A 19,593-nucleotide genomic window follows, 5' to 3' on the forward strand; every position below is an offset into this window, starting at 1 on the left:
GAAGTAAAAGTAAGAAAGTACAGGCTCTGAAATGTATTCAAAGTATAAAAGTAAAAAGTATCCCTCTGAAGGACATTGGCCATTTCTGTGCAAAGCTAACTGAACTTCACGACTTTTTGGGTTGGTAAATGGTCGTAAATAATCAACAGTCAATAATGAGTAGAAAATACAGATGTTTCAGTTAAAATGTAGCAAGTAAAAGTAAAAATAAATACTCAAGCAAAGTACAGGTACCTGAAAAATCACGTATAGTGACAAAGTACTTGTACTTTGTTACTTCCCACCTCTGTTTATCTCACAATCTATTCATGACCTGCATTGACAACTAACTGGCACACTTTTTCCCAGTTGTTGGTACAATATTTAACTGAAAAGACAAGACTTACCTTTTTCCAGGAATGTTAAAAATCACTTTTATTCAATTAAAAGTTATTACAGTTTTTATAATCACATACATACTGTGCAATATTACATGTTACAACGTTGATATGTTGATAAATAAGGCGCTGTCACTCTGTACATGTCCAGTACGCTCTGGAATATACAGTGCATACATTATGTGCCAAATAAACCTGATTAGTGTTAGACAATTATACGGACGCAACATTTTTAAGGCGTTTTTTAACAAAATGTCCTCCAACTGGATCATAAGACATGAATGAAGAGTGAAAAAACTAATCTGCGGAAGAAAATAGATCCAATGGTTGATTCAAAAATGAGGGAAAAAGTTGGAAGCTTACGTCGCATGTGCATCAGTGGTAGTGTGAAAAAGCAAAGAGGACAAAGCGAAGTGTAACAGCACCAGTATAAACAATGTAGGTTTACACTATTTCCATTTTATAGAGGCTTTTAGTTGTATGGGAGTGCAAGTTGTTTGGGCGTTGCAACAAGCCAATCGATGAGAAAACCATTTGACAAACACAAGCTGCTGACATCAGAGGGATCGTGCAACAGCACTCCAGGTGGACTGATGTTTGTTCATAAGTAAGGAAGACCTCAGTGATTATCGCTAGCATCTTAACTACTGTAAATACGAGAGGCAACTCATGACTCAGGGTGAAATCATATTTAACCAAAGCTGTGTTAGGACTAGAAAGCCTCCCAAAACAGAATATTTTTTTTACTGTTGAGGGTTTGATTATATTCAAAACTTTAAGGCCATAAAAAGTCCACATGCAGGCATAAATGGCGAGAAACACTTGTAACATTTAAAATAAAAAACTGAAATCATGCCACTGATGATCTGATCATTAAGCTCCAGTCCTTTAAGACAGAATTGTTTTTTTAAAGATGGACTCCGCTTTTCAAAGACTTCATCATCTAACAATATTTACAGTACATGAAGGAGTTGCTTCAAGAAAAAAACATTTGAAATTGGACAAACTCAATCATAAGCCAACAGAACTGTTGGCGTGTATGATCTGACTTTCAATTGGGAAGTTTTTCTGAGTAATTAAAGGTTATATAAAACAGTTTACACAGTGCATTTTACAAGTACTTCATACACCACAGATTCATTGCTTGTGTATATAAATAAAACAGTAAAATATTCTTAAAAGGTTATTTTTTTCGTGCAACAGGAAGGCTTTGGGGTAAGTCAGGGTGATTAGCCATAACAACATATGGAGCTAGATATAGGTTGTAGTTGAGTACCCTGCTGGTTGGGGTTGCGTTAAATCGCTATGTTTTTGCAGGATGAAGCCAGGCTTAAATCAAGTGGCTCCGTATTGTCCCTGATTATAGTTGCCATGTAGTTTGGGAGCAATGAACCTAAACTGGTTGCTAAATGTGGAGTCATTTGACATGAGTCCAGTCATTGCTGGAGAATCGCTGGTCTCACACAAATTGGTAACAGGGGCTGCTAGTCATGTCGGGCCAGTGTCGGTGCTGTTGTCATGAGCCTGTGGACAGGGAGCACTGTATGGCACAAGGAGGAGGACTAAAACTGTGGTGGGTCATGCCTGGTCAGGAGCTGGGCATGTCGGCTCTGCTGAGAGCGATGGCCAGCTCCAGGTCCTGCTGCTCCTGTAGCCGCAGCCTCCTCATCCTCTCCTGCTCCTCACGCTCGCTCTCCCGCTTGGCCCATTCCAGCTGCTGGTTCTCACTTCCAAACTGGAGCAGAGAAACAAACATTAGATGTGGACAAAAACGCAGAGAATCGGGCTGAAATGTGAACACAAACAGAGAGAGGTCACTGGGCGAAAAGCATGGCATGGGATGCAAATCTCAAAATAAAATGTTTTCAATTAGGCAGAACATCAAAAACTACGTGAAACACAGCTGAAATGATTTGATAAATAGCAGTAAATCGAGAAAAACAAATGCAAAAAGGTAGCAGTTTAGATTTCACTTGGACGTCACATAACAAGCTTAAGACAGCAACACTAAAAGCTAGAAAAAAAAACAGCTCTCTACACAGTGAAATACTACTGCCATAAATTACTAATCACACATTTCCCGTAAAACATCTAGTGCTTGGATCAATGTGACTGGGGATATTTATTAAAAATAATGGTGTTCATGAATCACCGTACTCAGATTTTGCAGTGCGGACAGGATTTTCACATGCAAAGGATTGACCACCACACCCTTATACAGTCTTACCTTGCCATACTCAGATCCTGGCAGAGAAACAAAAATTACAATACAGAGCTCGATATAAAAAAAACCCCACATATCCCTTTCACAACTGTCATGCTGGCATCATAGGGGATACAATAAATTCATGTCATGTCAAATGATACAAACCAGACAAAAAAAGCTGCATGCATCACTTCTGCACTTGAGAACACGCTCGTTTGGCTACACATGATGGCAAAGAAGCGGAAGACAGAGGACAAAGAGGCAGATTTACTCTGTTGTGCTGTGCTTCGAGGCATGTCATGCTTTGACAGCAAATAAGCCTTCAGCCTGTACTTCAAGACTTGAAAAATGCTCCTCGAGTGCTACCTGACCAGGCAAGTTCACTAACTCGCTGACTCAAAGTGTATAAATCCTGACTTCCTGTCAAAGGCTGGAACCAGAGACAACAGCAAGCATGCAAAAGCCCCTTAACCAGGTGGACGGCGGCAACAAATGACAAGACTGACACAAGTACTGGGACTGTCCAAGTCTCTCAGGTTTGCTGTCAGTTGTTAGTCAACAGCCAGGAAGCACAGCGGCCCTGTGATCTCTTTCTTAAGCCACTGTGTGAGGGAAAGTTAACAGAACTAGGTCCAGCGGACACCTCTGAGCCTTCAGCTATACAATCTGAGGAGTGAGGTCATGAGATCAGCAGCTCATGCAGACAAAGGTACTTGACCCAACAGGAAACTGTAAGTAGACTAAACTCACTGAGCCAAAATCTGCAAAACCCACGGGGCAGTCTTTGGATGTTTTACTTGAGTGTGTCGTAACAAAAGAGTCTTTACTGTCACTCCGGATCGGCTCTGATGCAGTCAAACTGAACGTACCTACTGGAGGAGGAAGACATTAAAATTAACACCAAATACAGGTAAGATTACATACGATAGTGCCTTCTCCTCAGCTCATAGCCCCTTGGGAAAATATGCTCACACCTTAAAAGTTAGTGTGTAATATTGTCTTGCTGCATTTTTCACAGGAAGCCAACAGCTCAAAACTGATAGCTTTGCAGAGTAGTCACCCAGGGGAAAGAGATATTGGTTCAAAAAAGGTGTTAACCACATTTTTTGAGTAAGGCTCACTGGTGCATTGAGGCTTAACAAGCAAAGCACAGCTTTTTTGGAACACATAATTGTAAAAGACGGACACACCCTTGTCTACAGTAAGCTTTGAACACGTTTCCTATTTTGATGGTATTACATTGTGGCCATAATTACTCATCTCGAGAACTTTTTGCACCAATGCCACATTGGCTGCAACTGCGAAATGAAGGGCTTCAAGGAAACAAAGGACTCCACTATCTTATAAAGAACAGCTGTGGCAATTCCAAATTTAAATACTGTGCTCTATTAAAACAACTAAATATTTGAACAGTTCATGCAACACAACTGTCAGTAAAGAACTAAATAACTGGCTAACTGGACAAAAATTATTGTGCACTTGTCCCTGTGAAGCAAACAAACTGCCAATGACTTCACGAGTGGGCTTCTCACTTCCTCATCACAAATGAGGCAGCCTGCTCAGTGGCTAACTGCGGCTACTCATCTCTCGCCCTTTCTGTGTGGCAAAGCAAAGGGGAACACCGACTTTCTCACGCTGCGGCTTCTGCTAAAAGAACAAGTGCAAGGTCACAGCGGAAGTGCACGTGTTGGGCATGGCCTGTGGGTAGATGGTGACTGTGTGAACGTACACACAAACAAGATGAACCTGAGGTTAAATGCATCCAAAAGGCAGAGAACAGCAGCCACATCAATTTAATCAAGTTTAAGTGAACACTGCACTGGTGTTTTCAACTGTTGGAGAGAATAATTTAATTAGTTAAATTTGTAACTATTATATAAATGTCTTAACAACACTCACAACAGGCAAACCACTAGAAACTCATAGTGTTGCCAAACCTCTACCAACAGCTTTCCTGTTTACAGCTTCAAAAGAAAAAAATACTTTCTCTGTACCCTCACAGCTTAACAGATAAGTATTTTGTTTTTTTCCCCCCATTTACCATCAGGGCACAAAATGCCATTGAAAAGTACAGCAGTCAATCAAACTACAAAATGTAGGTGCCATTACATTTCAGTGACATGCTGCAACCATTAAAAGTGACAAAGAGCAAATGAAAGTTGTTGTAATGTACTGACACCAACATTACATGCCAATAGTAAAAATCACAGAACCATTCATCTCAAGTTTAGCTACAAGTACAGTCATGTACACACACACACACACACACACACACACACACACACACACACACACACACACACACACACACACACACACACACACACACACACACACACACACACACACAGGGCCTACCGTAGGGAGGTGCAGGCCGGTTAGGCACATTTTTCTTTGATGGGAGCACAGGGTTGTCCGACTTCTGTTCACACACGAGGGAAAAGAGGAAAAAAAAATCCTTCAACTATCACACAAAGTGATGACTCCAACAGAAATGTCAGCCAAAATCTAAAGCCCCTGGCCTCAAACCAAAGAGATTGTTTTCATAAGTGTGATAAATTGGCAGAAAAACAAGAAATCACTCATGATGAGAGTAAAAATAACAACACAGCTTTCTACAGCTAAAGTGGAAAATGATGCTTTATGGTGCAACTGATTCATAACTCCAACAGTCTCCAGAGCTTACCTTTGACATCTGACTAAAGTCGGCAAATCCGCCCCCTTTGCTTCCAAAAGAGTTGCTTCCAAAGGGGTCCGTTGTCCCAAACACATCTGTGACAAAAGTACATTGAAATGCATTTGGAACATTTGAATATGTTTATGGAAAGAGCCAGAAACTATAACTAAGTTCAGCCCCTGAACCACACATTCAAAGTCATCTCGGCATCTTGCTTATTCTGTAAAAGGCCTGCATGCTATTTTCAGAGAGGGGAATGTGGCATGACCGTTTAATTTTCCATGACATTTCGCTAAAAACCTGGAAAGCGGAGGTTTTGTTTAGCCTGACGTATGCATCTCATCAGCTAATTAAAGGCGTCAGTTGGTGTACTGTTAACCAGAACTGTGCCCGGGTTGTTTTGAAGCTCAGTGGTATGCCGCTTAATGAAAAAAACAGCAAACTGCAGCTGGTTACAGTGAAAAAACAAAACATTGTAATAGAATATGTTTGTTGTAAGAGTGCGACCACAAGAGACCCCATTCATGTGAAGTACGCAGTGTTTTCTTTTACGCACAGTAAGTCAGCTCAGGCCTACAGTTGCCTCTGTGTTCCTCTGAAGGTGTGTAGCATTGCAGAGCATCGACCAGAGGTAGCCACTAACTTAAAACAACTTCCGTACCGAATGAGGCAGAGCAGTTCAATGGCAGCAGATATAAAGACAGGACAGAGGCAGCAGAGAACTGGTTAAAAGGAGTGGCAGTGTATTCTAGTAGAGCGGGACCTGCAGTCACAGAGTTTCTGTTGTGCTTGGCTCCAACAAGCCTCCTGTTTTTCCAGGGTAGGGGGGAGTATTTTTAGTTGGCCAGTAGTTAAATGCGTAGGTACTCGACTAAAAATAGCCCTACACCACAGGAAAAATTGAAGCCACAGTGAGTAAAAATTGTTTGCCCTTGATGCCCCCCAAAAATAAAATCTAAATCTAACGTCACCCAGAATGGCAAAGAATGACTCTTTGAGACGAGTTTCACAACTAGAACCTTCTTTAACGCTCTTTTAATAACAGTCAGATTCTGGGAAATCTGAATGGAAAATCTGCACGTATTTAGTACAGGGATGACTATGCACTTACGCTTTTGTTTGACAAAGTCACACATAGTCAACGAACAGTGCGTTCCACTGCAGCACCATTACATCTTACCTTCCTGACCACAGTCATTGCAATAGAAAAAAATATACAACTTACATCTTCAAAATGACTAAAACAATGAATGGTAAAAACAGTGAATCTTTATCAACCTACTTCATACAGTTACAACACATAACATAGGAAACCCAATAAAATCTCAACTGAGAGACTTTAGGGCTATTTTCAAAATGATATAAGGCAAGAAGTTGAGTCTCTCTCTATGTACTAACATCCTTTGATGACTATACGCGTCGCTCTAGACAACCTGAGTCTGCCACGCCTGTGATCAGCCGGCCACGTCAAGGCGGGTTGCCATGTCATCGGACAAAAACGCCTTGGAAATTCAACACTCTTTCCTTAAAATCATCAGAAGAGGGCTCTAACAATACTGTACAGTGTAAAACTTGTCTTCCATTGGTAAGAATGATGTCAGATTCTTAATTTTGATGTAAAATGTTAGGAACATATACAGGTAAGGTAAAGTAACTGCTTTAAATGTAGGTTTTAGGACTTTTCAGCTGTATTGCCCAGGTTAAAACATTTGTTAGAAAAGTAATAAGGTACATTACTTTGATTAATTAAAATAGTTCCATTACTTATTGCATTTTATAAGGGTGACTTGAAATCTTCAACCTAAAGTAACCTTTCCCACACTGAACCTACCTGAATCCTTTAGTTTGGGGCTGTTTGATGTGAAAGGGTCACCACTGCTGAAGGCACTTGGCTGAGAAAAACAAAGAAGCAAAGCACAAGTACAATAAGTAAGCTGTTCAAAAGAGCTTGTTTAAAACGCACACACACACGCGCGCACACACACACACACACACACACACACACTGACCAATATCTGCATAACCACCAGAAATCTCTCTTTGTGGTTCCTGTTTGGTTTTCTAATTATCTACAATAGTGAAGACGGGTCAGAGCTTGTTTCTATCAGCACTGATAATTACAGCAAGTCATCAAACAGAGAAAATATCATTCTGAAGTTTGACAAAAGAGCATTGGGTTTCTCACAGTCACACTGCATACAAAAGAACCATGATTCGCACTTCCAACAAACATCATCTGAGTAATACAGAGATCAATACCTTAGCTGGCGGTGTGGGTCTTCTACCGAAGGGGTCTGGGGATCCAAACATGTCTGGCTTGTCTGTTCTCTTAAAAAAATCTTCAGATGAGGTGCCTTTGAAGGGGTCGCTCTCTTTGAAAGGGTCTCCTCCGAATGGATCTACAAAAATGGACAACACAGTGAGAGAAGAGGGACTTACGTATGGACTTTAATCATCTTCAGCCTCTGAAAAGAATTAATCTAAACTTTCTTTGATTTTTGTCCAAAGCATGAATTCCAACAGACAGGTACATACAACAAAACTTTCCATTTCATTTAAACGCCACAATTTTGCATCTTTAATGCCAGTGCTTTTTCACAGAGATTCGCAATCAGTGCAGGTTTTTATTATCAGCAACCACAGTTGGTAGAGCAGAGAATAACCTTAATCCTGGAAGAAGAAAAAAATCTCAAAAAGATGCAAGAAGGTGTTCAGACCTGTGAACGGGTCGGATTTGAAGGGGTCCTCTGTCTGGAAAGGGTCTGCTGGAGGCTCCTTAGCACTGTTATTGTTGAACATGGCTATCTTTGACTTAAATGAGTCATCCTGATGAATGAATCCAGAAAACAAAGTCACTAACCATAGTACAGCAGCTATAAAAAGAGCATGTTTACTTTCTACACAGACCCAATAAACACGGTAACATATGGCATAAGTTTAAGTATACACTTTGGGACTACGAAGCTGGGAAACAAAAATGGTTTCATGACCATATTTAGGTTTACATTCCTCTGAGGCATTTGAATACCCTTTAGGAGAAAAAGGTCCTATGTCCTAAAAAGTCCTATGGTGAAGAAGAGGAAATATTCATGATCTTCTCACCGCACTTCTGAAACCTCCATTCTCCCTCTCAGCAAACCCTTCACTTAAGTCCGGCAGGTTGCTCAAGTTCCCCCCGTTGATGTCGCTCAGAGCACTGTTGTACTGCTCAATGGTCTTGGTCACCTCCTTTTGATTGTCCTGAATCAGCGACAGCTTACTGCGAGCCTACAAAACACACAAAATACTGCTTAATCTATATCTGATTCAGTTAAATACATTTGTTGGATTTCCTTTACTGTCTCCGTCCGGTGAATTTTAGACCTGGCCGATTTGATTTCAAGCCATATTTAAAAAAAAAAACAAAAAAAAAAAACAAAGCAAACCAAATTAGAATTTGCGTGTTACTACATGAAAATAGATTTATTTCTCATGAATTTACCTTTGCTAATTTTTGCTATTTATGTAAGTGGTGGTGAGCGGTTAAGTCGTTAAAAAAAAAACTTAACCACTGTGATACGATGGTTTCACTTCAGTGTGGTTCAAGCATGTGTGCTGCAGAGCATGCTAAATACTTTGGCACAAAGGTCATAGAAGCAAAAGTAAAACTAATGTTTCCGAAAAGTGAGATTGCAGTGTTGTAAAAACCATTGCCAGCAATTCCACAGAACATACATGAAAATGCAAACGTTTCCACCTCCACAGGAACTTAATTTCTATCAACTCAAAATCCTTCTTACTTAGCAACCAATCTTTATACCACAAAAGTTGACCAGAGAGCATTTTAGGTCAGATGTGGCAGAACATCCTAATATAACCTGCAGTTACTCTGTCTGCACTGACCTGGTTGATCTCGTCCTGAGTGGTTTTGAGCGACTTGACGATGCTGTCCAGCTGGACACGACCAGAGAGCAGGCTCTGCTCCAACTGGGCCTCCTCCTCCTGCAGCCGGCTCAGCTCCACCTTGGTGCGACTCACTTCATCCTCCTGGCTGCGGATGTCGGTCTCCTGAGAGCGGATCTGGCTCTGCAGGGATGAGATCTGGAGGGTGAAAGCAGGAAAAAAAGTTAATCAAATGTGTAACAGTTCAATAGCTGTACATCGCTACTTTACATCAGATGTAGGTTTCATTTAAGGACAGATCAAAGCAGCAACATTTTTAAAGTTTGGCATTACCATAACATGATGGCCCTCTATATTAAAAAATATATCTCGACTCAACTTAATCAAAGAATCAGCAATGCAATGCTTCAACTCATAATATATGTCATTTCCCTCGAAAAAACAAATATTTAAAAAGTAGGCAAAACATATTAACAGCTGCAGTATTTTCAAACACTCAATGACTTTTTCAGAAGTAATACTGTGCAGCATTTTCTTTCAAACAAACTTTAACATCCGCTTACCCTCACTGTTTGACTAACTGATTGATATCTGGTATTGCACTCCAAAAATGCCATTATCCGCATCATAAAAATGCACTGCACCACAACAAGATAACAACCGCACATAAGTAACCATGTCACAAGGAACAAAATATGAAATACAACACTATTACTTGTGTTAATATTTGCATTTTCAAGTCTCTAACCGTCTGGGTCTCTTCCTGGCACTTCTGCTTGACGTCGTTGAGCATTCCCTCTAGCTTGGAGCGCTGCTGGTCCATCTCCTCTAGTCGCTCCTGTGCAACCTGCTTCTGCGATTCCAGGTCCTGCAGGCTGCTGCTCTCCCTGTCCAATCCATCCTGCATATCCTGAGGATCCACCAAACACACACACATGCACACTCAGGTGGTTGCATGGTAGAGCTACTGAGTATCCTATAATTGAGCTATTACCTTCCAAAGTAGTTTAAATCGAATTTGTATAATTTGGGTGGAAATCAACAAGGGACTAGCTAGTACAGTCAACGTTAGCGAAACTGTTCAGACCTGGTATCCACATCCGTTCTCAGTGATCCGATCACAAGTGGACAGCTCTAAGAACAGGTGTGAACACCACCAAGACGCATTGAGGATGCATGTGAGATCTGATCACTCGGATTTGGAGGTGGTCTGGGTTGATTGTGACCACATTCTTGTAGCAGTGTGTAAGGACCGCCTACCCAACTAAGGTCCTTCATGAAACATCAACAAGAAGACACGACAACAGGAAGAATGGAGTACACACCGTCTGATTTCCATGTCTTTCACTGTAATGCAAATTACATTTGTGGGCTCTCTTATCCTGTCAATGTTAGCAGCAGATGTTTGTGAACAATGTCTTTTTCAAATAGTAATGGCAATATCCGCATTTCCTCCGAACAAAGTGTGTGATTTTAAGAGTCGTTGAATGAGGAGAAACCTGACAAACTTAGCAAGACGACAAGGGTAAATTGTGAATCATCCCTGCCCTCTTGTACATTTTCCATAACATGCAAAACATTTAGAAGTTTCTTTCATTGTTTGTCCTGGCACTGCTGTAACAGCCTGTGTGCTTTTGTGTCCTAAGTGTGTCTTACCTCCCAACGTCTGTTTTAAGTATACACCGTTTCAACTGATTTCATAACAACTTTTTACACTAAATACATTCAAAAATGTTTTATTTTGTTGACAGTAAACATGCCAAATTTCACAAATGCAGTCAACAGTAACCAAATGTAGGCTGTTTTTTGACACTTTGTGCCTTCTTCTTAATTGAGCAAATGTTATACATAAAAATAATTTTCTTTGTGTAAAAAACATTGTATCCGTTTGTTCCAATGATGTGTTTATTTGCACATAGGGATCCGTGAGATACGATCACAAGTGGTCAATTGTGATGTATGCCAGGACGCATGTTAATGCCAAATGTGAGCTGACGGACTTAAAGCTGTCCACTTGTGATTGGATCACTCAGGACTGATCTTAATACCAGGTCTGGATGGCCAAAAAACTTCCATAATGGATGGATTCATAAAATTGCACATTTGAATGTACACTATGTACTTTAGGGCTGTTATCCAGTCATGGACAATATTCATTTGATCCCCAGCTGATATTTTAACAGAGGACTTGAAAAGGATTTTGGCTCAGTCTTACCTGAACTTCACTATTTTGATGTCTGATGGTGTCCTCCTTTTCCCTGATCTCCTGCTCCAGAATGAATTTCTCTCTTAGGTTGAGCAACACAGAAGAAGAGCACGGTAAGTAAACAAATGGTGTTATTACTTCCTGACAAAACTTTGAAAGACAAAACTGTCGTTCAAACATTTTTTTTAAACATTCTTGAAAAAGAAAACTGCAATCATGCCAAAGACACACTTCACTTGATGATTACTTTACTTCACACTGTATAAATTGTCCTGATGTGATAAACAAAAGACAAATGAATATTTCAGAGTCGTCTCGAGATACTGCTTTTGGCATGATGTGGACACAGAGGGATTTCCTGAGGACTAAACGTTAAGAAAACAGCAAAAGAGAAGGTATCAGTTTCAAACATTTAATCAGTATTCTTTCCATGAACTTTGTGAAAATATACCAGAAATACTATCTGACCAAAAGAGATACGAATGTTTAGTGTATCAGTGTAGGCATACCCAATAATAAGAAATATATTTCTCTATGTAATCCAGGTCCAGAAAGTGTGTTACATTTACTTCAATTTAAACTTTCCATGAATGTAAGATAACTTAATTAAGGTATCAGTATAATAACTGCAGTACTGCCCCTCATTAAATACAAATTATTTGACTCCACATGTTAATGATGACTTAGACTTTGAAATGTTCTCCGACTGGCCCAAGGCAAGGCTCCATTGTGATCTGCTTTCTTCACAAGTCTCTCTAAGAATAATAAAAGCTGACCTGAGTTTCTAGTTCAATAAAGATTAACATTATTTGATGAAAACATATAAACTATAAAAGTTTAAAAGAATTTTGATCCTGAACATGACTTCAAGGCAACCTCCCCTTGTTTTTTTCTCAGAGGAAGAGAAACAAAGCTATTCTCCTGCTACTCAGAGTGCAGGGGCTCACCTCTGCAGCTGAGCTATTTCCTGGCTGAGGTCATCCAGCTCTTTGATGCCCATCAGCTCGGCCGACCCCGTGGAGCTGGCGCTGTCCTGAGGCGAGAGAAGGAGACGGACGAGTGAGAGAGGGGAGAGGAGAGGAGGAAGGTGGAGGTGAGGGTGACAAGAGGTGAGAGCAGAGATGACAAAAGTGACAAAATGTATGCCAGAAAGAGGGGACAGGAGAGCAAATGTTCAAATAGGGAAAGGGGACACAAAGGAGGGAGAAGAGGGTGAGAGCAGAGGGGACATGAATGGTGTGCATGGGGAGAGGGGAGCACCCTGCAGATACGTCTAACAAAACAAAAAACGCAGGAAGGAAACACACAAACACCTCGCACAGCTATGGAGGGAGCAAGAGTCCCAGACAATACATGGATGAGGAGAAATGCACAGACAAGAGAATGCAAAAGAATTTAAAGAATTTAACACTACAGTGAAATCTGGCTTATTCACCAGCATTCAAGTTAACTTTCATGTTCCTCAAAAGGGGAACTGTGTAATAGAGATAATGCTAGTACTTGTGCAAGAATTACAAAAGAGCATCTATTTGTAATGTATTTTTTGAAAGCTCTTGCTTTTTTCATATCATAACCAACACAAAAGACCAGATTTTCTTTCATGTGGAGGCCTTAACCATTTAAACCTATGCACTTAAGGCACCTCAGCTGAAATGGTTGTTCATGTGGCCATTGATCATAACAATGAAAAAAGCAAGCAAGCTTCTTCATAATTCGTCTTTTTTTCAGACTTTTTCTTCTTTATACAGAATGAGAAGCTGCAGCCTGATGTCTGTTTTGATGGTCGGACACAAAAATTGAATTATCAAATTCAAAAATGACATCTCTCCACTGGGAAAACTGAAACCAGGCCTTTATAAACACATTTTTGGCTTAAAAATAACAAATTAATAAACATCTTATGGTGTTTATTTAAAGATAAAAGGCCTCTTCAACCATGGGTGAGTTTAAAGTGAAATGACACAACTTAAGACATGAGTTGAGATGGTTGCTGTGACAGACCATTACTGATGAAACGGCAGCAGGTGGCAGTGTTTGCCTATAGCACAGTTGAGGTTTAGAAAAGACAAATTTGGGGAAAAGGCATGACAAATATGTTGCAAAGAGTAAACGAGATTTAAGGATTTCTGTGTTATACCATATATACATATACACATATATATATAATACACTGGGAAACTAATATATAAGACAATGAACATGGTCCCTCTTTATACCACCAGCTTCAGACTGAGACAAAGAATATGACAGAACAAAAGCGCCACCTTGTGACACAAAGTTCAACTACTCACTCTGCGCATATTAGCTAGTGCAGCATATTCAGGTCTCACAGATGTCATAAACCCCGCATAGCTCTGTTAGACAGGATGGAAAAGAGCTCAAAAAAAGCAAAAGCAGGAATAAAAACAGTTTTACAAGGCAAGGCTGAAAAGCCAGAAAGCAGAACTCACCATTTAAAATGCATATAGTAGCAGAGAAACATAAGAATCTTCATGTACAGATGCAAGTGAAACATTTTGCTAGAGGATAGGAAGCATTTCAGTAAAAAAGGGCTATTGAAAAATTAAGCAGTAGTTGCAGTGGGGACTCACAGGGCCCGCTGCTGAAGCCGCAGTCCTTTCTGATGGAGGGATCATGTCTGGGGTAAGAGTGGAGGGAGGGTCTACGCCTTTAGTGGTCTTCTGCTGGATAAGATACATGGCCAGAGAGAACTGCTCCCGGGTCAGCTTTCCTGTCTGTTTAGTGTCGGCGAGTCCCCTGCGGAGAGAAAGAAATTTCACTTGAAAAATAAGATACTGTACACTTTCTGAGAAATAATACCCAACACCCACTGACAACACTGTCCTCTGAAAGCTCACCATTTGGTACACCATATGGCACATTTAAATCATTCAAGACATGACTGTCATTGTGTAAAACAACAAAATAGCAAAGCATCTCCCTGAGCTGCATAGTGCAGAATTTAATAAAGCAGTAACTAAGAATAAAATAGGCATTAAGAGCATTGTCTTTTTTTTGCATCTTATGTTGCAGTCATGATCTGGAGAATATGTAATAATTTAAATTGTCCCCCAGATGGAGCTATTGGGTTAGACCTAACGAGACTAGCTAAGCATTGACATGGATGACTCAGCCCTATGAAGGAACCCAGGTATGAGGAAAAGCTCTGGTAAGACTGGTTCTATTGATCATTTTTTGTTGAGAAAAAAATGCATGTATTGTCAAATTTGCTTGTGTTTTCTTAAGCCTCGAGCTCTCTTGGCCACTGTGATATCGTTCTGAACTGAGCTGTAGTCTCACCATATCTGTGCCAGCATAGTCTGCGAGAGACTGGACTGCATGAAGATCTCTATGACCTCCGTTCCATTAACGAGGCCGTCATTGTCGGTGTCTGCTTTCTTGAAGATGTCATCATATCTCTCCCTGTCAGCCACCGGTACCACCCAGTTCACCGCTGGCTAGAATGAACAAAAGATGACATTTTTGTGATTTTAGATGAGGGAGACAAAATCTGCTTAAACCTTGAGTATATTTTTTCAATAACAGGTGGTATTTATGTATTATACTCGTTAAAAAATAAAAATGAACTGCAAGTGGTGATCAAGGAATCAAAAAATATGTGCTATACTGTATATACCAACAAGTCTTGTCAAAAAGCTAATCTGGATGAGAATGTACTGGTTTCTTTAACAACTATTACTACAAAAAGCATGTTGATTTGTCATCGACAAATTGAACAGAAACAGAGTCTAAATTCAAGCTACTGTCACTAAATGAGAACATATGCAAGACATTTTCACTTTGAGAGATCTGATATAGACAGTCTAACTTGGATAAGTTAAACAAGAAATTATAATTCTGGGGAAATGGTAATTAAACTGGTAATTAAAGTAGGAGAAAAAAACAGAATGAGGAGTGGCATGACAAGGAGGACACAACAAGTTTCCTGAAAGCCATGTAGACATGGAGAAGTGTGACCCTTTAAAGGAAACCTGTTTCTCCGAAAGTCATGCATGAAAAATCCCTACAGCTATAACAAGGAAGAGAGAGAAGAGAAACACACTGGGCTGTGCACAATGTTAAAAACAATGTGGTGAAACAAGTCTACCCATTAGCAACAGAAAAGAATCAATACATGAAATGCTGGTTTCTTCATAATGCCAGTCTGTGTCCATGTGACACTTAGTTATGGAGGAGCAAGGATAACTAAATGTATTGATTTTTCCAAGCAGATTAAATGTTTTTCACCTCAAACTACTCAACAATAAGTAGCCCACATTCAGAAAGTGACATTCTCATGCATCCAAATATTATCCTGGACTAAATTATACTGCTAGAGCAATATATGAATCATGCATTTAAAAAAAAACAAAAAAAAAACATATTCAGTAAGACAGCTTTGTGAAACTAGAATAGCAGGCATAACACCCGAGTCTTGATTCCTCCCTCAAGAACGAAACAAGATTTGTGAACATCAACTAGCAACTTATCAACAAGAGTGTATATTTTTTTAATGGAGAGTGTTAACTCAATATTAACATTCATCAACTTTCAGTACAATTACATGAGAATATATGATCATATCATGTTATGTTTTCACAAAATTCTGCTGTCTAAATGAATTTTTCTGAGGAAGTTGTTATTAAATACTAAAGGTTTTTGTTTTACATGAATGAAGCATTGTTTGATGTAATCCAAAAAAGTAGATCATCGTAATGCAGTAGTATATCATTGCACTGAAAATTAGTTTGATTATTTTCTGTGTGATTTTGTTTTTTTACTATGAAATCATAGTTTCTATACTAGGATTTAAGTCATGTCAATTTTATTATATAGCCCCAAATCACAAATCACATTGTCACAGGGCTGTACAGTGTATGACAACCTCTGTCAGAAGACCCTGACCCTGAGAAATCTGGAAATTATATTTAATTTATTTAATCAATAGCAGTATAGGAAATGTATTCCTAATAATATTGTGATATTAACCCTAACCATATCACCCAGTCCTAAGAAAGAGCTCTTCATACTTTATAGACTGATCAATGCAGTGATACAGTCAGTACGCCTACATCAACACCTGAAGAGAAACACAAGTGCGGCAACATACCGGTGGGCTGGATTTAAAGGAGTGTTTTGGAGAGAGGTTCACAGTACTGCTGCTGAGGAGACCAGTGGTGCCCAGAGGAGGAGTGCTCCGCAGGGACTCCTTGAGTGGAGCAGGACCACCCATAAGCCCAGGCATAGCTGGCAGGACAGCCACAGCACCTGGCAGACCACTTGCAAATTTCTTCTTTTTAGAAGGGGGTATGAGGGAAGTGGGTAAGGTAGCTGGGACAGGCTCCATCTCCATGGCACGATACACAAGATGCATGGCCTAAAAAATGGGAAATCACATCATTTCTTAATAAAATATCAATGCATTAATATCAAAATAATATATTTTTTGTATTTCTTTTGTTTTCCTCTTGGCTTTAAAAATCAACTATTAGATTCCCAGACAGTGACACTTTAAGTTAACAAAAGGCGCCAGCTTACCACTGTGAATTCATCTTTGTCCAAATGTCCATCTTTGTCAACATCACTGAGGTCCCAAATCTACAGAAACATTAAATGACAAAGGGAACAATATCAAGCAATATCAAGTAGCTTTGAACTGTTAATAATGCAATATCAAGAAAGACTGTGCTACAGTTGTATATATTACATCACTTCAACATGCAATACCACCTTTCCTAACACATCCAGAGGTAGCTTGGAGTTGACCAAAACTGGCCTGACTTTATCACCGGAGAGGAGACCATTTAGAGGAGACAGACTCTCAAAAATGCCCTCAAACTTCCCTTTTTCATCAGGCTGGGAAAGAAAAAAAAACTCAAGTTTAGGTGACAAGCTTGATTTTCTTTTATCCTCAAGAGCGTTCTTGACAAATGGTATCAACTCACCCTAATTGCCCACTGTGAGTCAGGCCCTGATGTTGAAGCACTTAATAATGGGCTGCTAGTGTCTCTCTGTAAAAAATAAATTAAGTGAGTATAAGACATTAACAAGCAGAGCACAGTAACAACTGTGTGAAGATGGGGAAAAGACAGTCAGGAATGCATTGAATGTCAATCAATTTCTTATTTGCATTTGAGCTACAGAAGTACTTTTACTGAGCCCTGCCTGTTCCCATAACATCACTGGACATCACACTTATCAGGTCAGTCAATCACTTACAAATTTGGGTGCTGCCAAGTTTTGGTTGAGGTTATTAAGGCTGATGTCATTTCCACCCTGTGCTGAGGCCACCAGTCTCAACGCTATGAAGAAACCCTACAAAAGAGGAAGAAACTATGCAAGTCAGGTGATTTATGCACACATCAGCATCATCAACTCTAGCATCAGCAAATCTACGAAGAAATGCGTTACCCGCTTATCCAGATAGCCTTTTCTCTCTGAATCTGCCAAATCCCAAATCTAAAATAAAATGACAAGAACACTTTTTTTTAGATATTATTGACTTAATACATTAGTGTTTTTATGTGCACGTGTATGTCAGTTTGTGACCCACCTTCCCTAAAGTACTGTCTGACAGCCCAGACTTCTTGAGGAACTGAGCTGCATCTCCAGCTGATATTTTGCCTGTGTTTAATGGATCCAGCTACAAAGAATCAACATAAAAAAAACACAACGTGGATACAGCACACATAACAGTGTTTGTACATTGATTCCATGTGACAGATAATATTCAGCCGAATTTTTAAAAAAACGTCGATTTTACCTGTCTGTAATAGCTCTCATAGGCTGGGAATCCACTTGATAACTGCAGACAGGAAAGAAATACAACACCAGCTGAGTTACAGATGAGAGTGTGTCAGCTAGCACATACACAAAATAAGCTCAATTCTTAGAAAGTCATAAAGAGCTTCAGCATTAGCAGAAAGTGCAACATTTAGCTAGTCCGTAAGAGGTTACGTTGGGAGAAAACACAGCTGTGATAGCTAACGTTAGCTAACTAGGTCTGTTCTTGTTTAGGTTTAGCTAATAAGTTAGTTAGCCATGTTGTTATGTTCATTAGTAACACCCTCGCTGCTAAGTAACGTTACTACTTTACTTGTGATAGTAGCTTCTTTCTTCCATAAAAACGCACAATAACTTCGCTATCCTTAGTTAACCTAGCTAACAATGTTAACTTCGCTGCCACCGAAACGTTGCTAATACGGTCCCACTGGCCAATATTCACCAAGCTTATAAAGTAGAGGTGTGGTGAGGCCACACAACGATTGTCACTTTCACCTGATAATGATCAATATCAACATTTGAGACTTTTCTTGAGCTATTCAGAGTTGTTACCTGACTGAGAGTCATGAGCGCCGCCATATTTCCTGGTGTCTCGGGAGTGCGCACACGCCCCTTAACCGAGCGGGTACGAGCGGCGACGGGTCGTGGTTCCGCCTGTCGGTGTTCCGTATCGGTCACCACATTAGGGTGAACCAAGCAGTGACTGACTGGCACTGAGGGGTTATAGGTAGGAACATATAGTTTTACTTGTGTGTGACTGGATGAGTCAGGGTGGCAGGCTCGCTGCACTGATGGAAAAAAACAGCCCTCCAATCTGACCAGGCACAGGTGGTAACGTTCACACTCCTGTTATGGGCCCATTTACTCCCCCTGTATGCCAGCACGCCCTGCCTGCCAGCTCACTGCTGTGTTTAATGTAATTCAATCAGTAGTGTTATTTTCTTTTCATTTGTAGACTGTTCATATTAGAAAAAAGCAAGGCAGGAATACCTACCAGGCAAAAAAGGAAAATGGCACTGGTGCTCAGTGGCCCCAAAGGCCCTCTGGGTCGCTACATGTGGTGACTTGATTTATTGCAATCTTGAGGAGGGATTTTGTGCACTCCTGTATCATAATATAAAGTTTTTTGGTTTTTTTACTACCAAGTCTTGAGGCCCTGTCTTGTCAAGAGCCCATGTGTCTAATACGTCTAAAACTTGATATATGTATTCGTCTGTAATTGTATTTTTCTGATGTTTTGCTTATATGGTGCATGTACCAAATTAAGATTGGCAAGCTGTCAACCTGCAGCTTTGTGGTATTGCAGCAACAGGAGTGCTGATGGATATTTGTTTTTTAACCTTTATTTATTCAGTGGGGGTTCACTGATCATGCTCAGTTATACATTCACACCCGGAAGCTGTTTAGTACAACCAGTCTGATCTGCTTGCCTCTGAGCAGCTCCACTGGATCAGCTGGGGTT

General features: G+C 40.1%; 1 protein-coding gene across 5 annotated transcripts; it reads right to left on the minus strand.

The window, feature by feature from the left end:
* Window positions 1-387: 387 nt before the first annotated feature.
* On the minus strand, window positions 388-18,754 carry LOC141016395 (epidermal growth factor receptor substrate 15-like 1). Of its 5 annotated transcripts, none has more exons than XM_073490718.1 (24): window positions 18,684-18,754; window positions 18,112-18,153; window positions 17,902-17,991; window positions 17,760-17,807; window positions 17,568-17,663; window positions 17,294-17,359; window positions 17,079-17,204; window positions 16,887-16,946; window positions 16,459-16,725; window positions 14,649-14,806; window positions 13,940-14,105; window positions 13,640-13,702; window positions 12,296-12,381; window positions 11,358-11,430; window positions 9,891-10,052; window positions 9,143-9,340; window positions 8,363-8,527; window positions 7,978-8,086; window positions 7,520-7,659; window positions 7,092-7,152; window positions 5,270-5,355; window positions 4,942-5,005; window positions 3,334-3,455; window positions 388-2,112 (listed from the first exon to the last, which is right to left on the minus strand). In XM_073490718.1, the coding sequence occupies exons 1-24, from the start codon at window positions 18,708-18,710 to the stop codon at window positions 1,966-1,968; spliced, it is 2,622 nt and encodes an 873-aa protein (XP_073346819.1). In that variant the 5' UTR covers window positions 18,711-18,754; the 3' UTR covers window positions 388-1,965. The 5 variants fall into 5 exon arrangements, with proteins under 5 accessions (XP_073346819.1, XP_073346822.1, XP_073346821.1 ...); XM_073490721.1 differs by lacking the exon at window positions 3,334-3,455 and adding an exon at window positions 2,605-2,621 and having other exon boundaries at window positions 18,684-18,752; XM_073490720.1 differs by lacking the exon at window positions 13,640-13,702 and having other exon boundaries at window positions 18,684-18,753.
* Between the last annotated feature and the right edge of the window lie 839 nt (window positions 18,755-19,593).

The sequence above is a fragment of the Pagrus major genome, chromosome 21, assembly GCF_040436345.1.
Source record: "Pagrus major chromosome 21, Pma_NU_1.0".
Classification (NCBI taxonomy): Eukaryota; Metazoa; Chordata; class Actinopteri; order Spariformes; family Sparidae; genus Pagrus; species Pagrus major.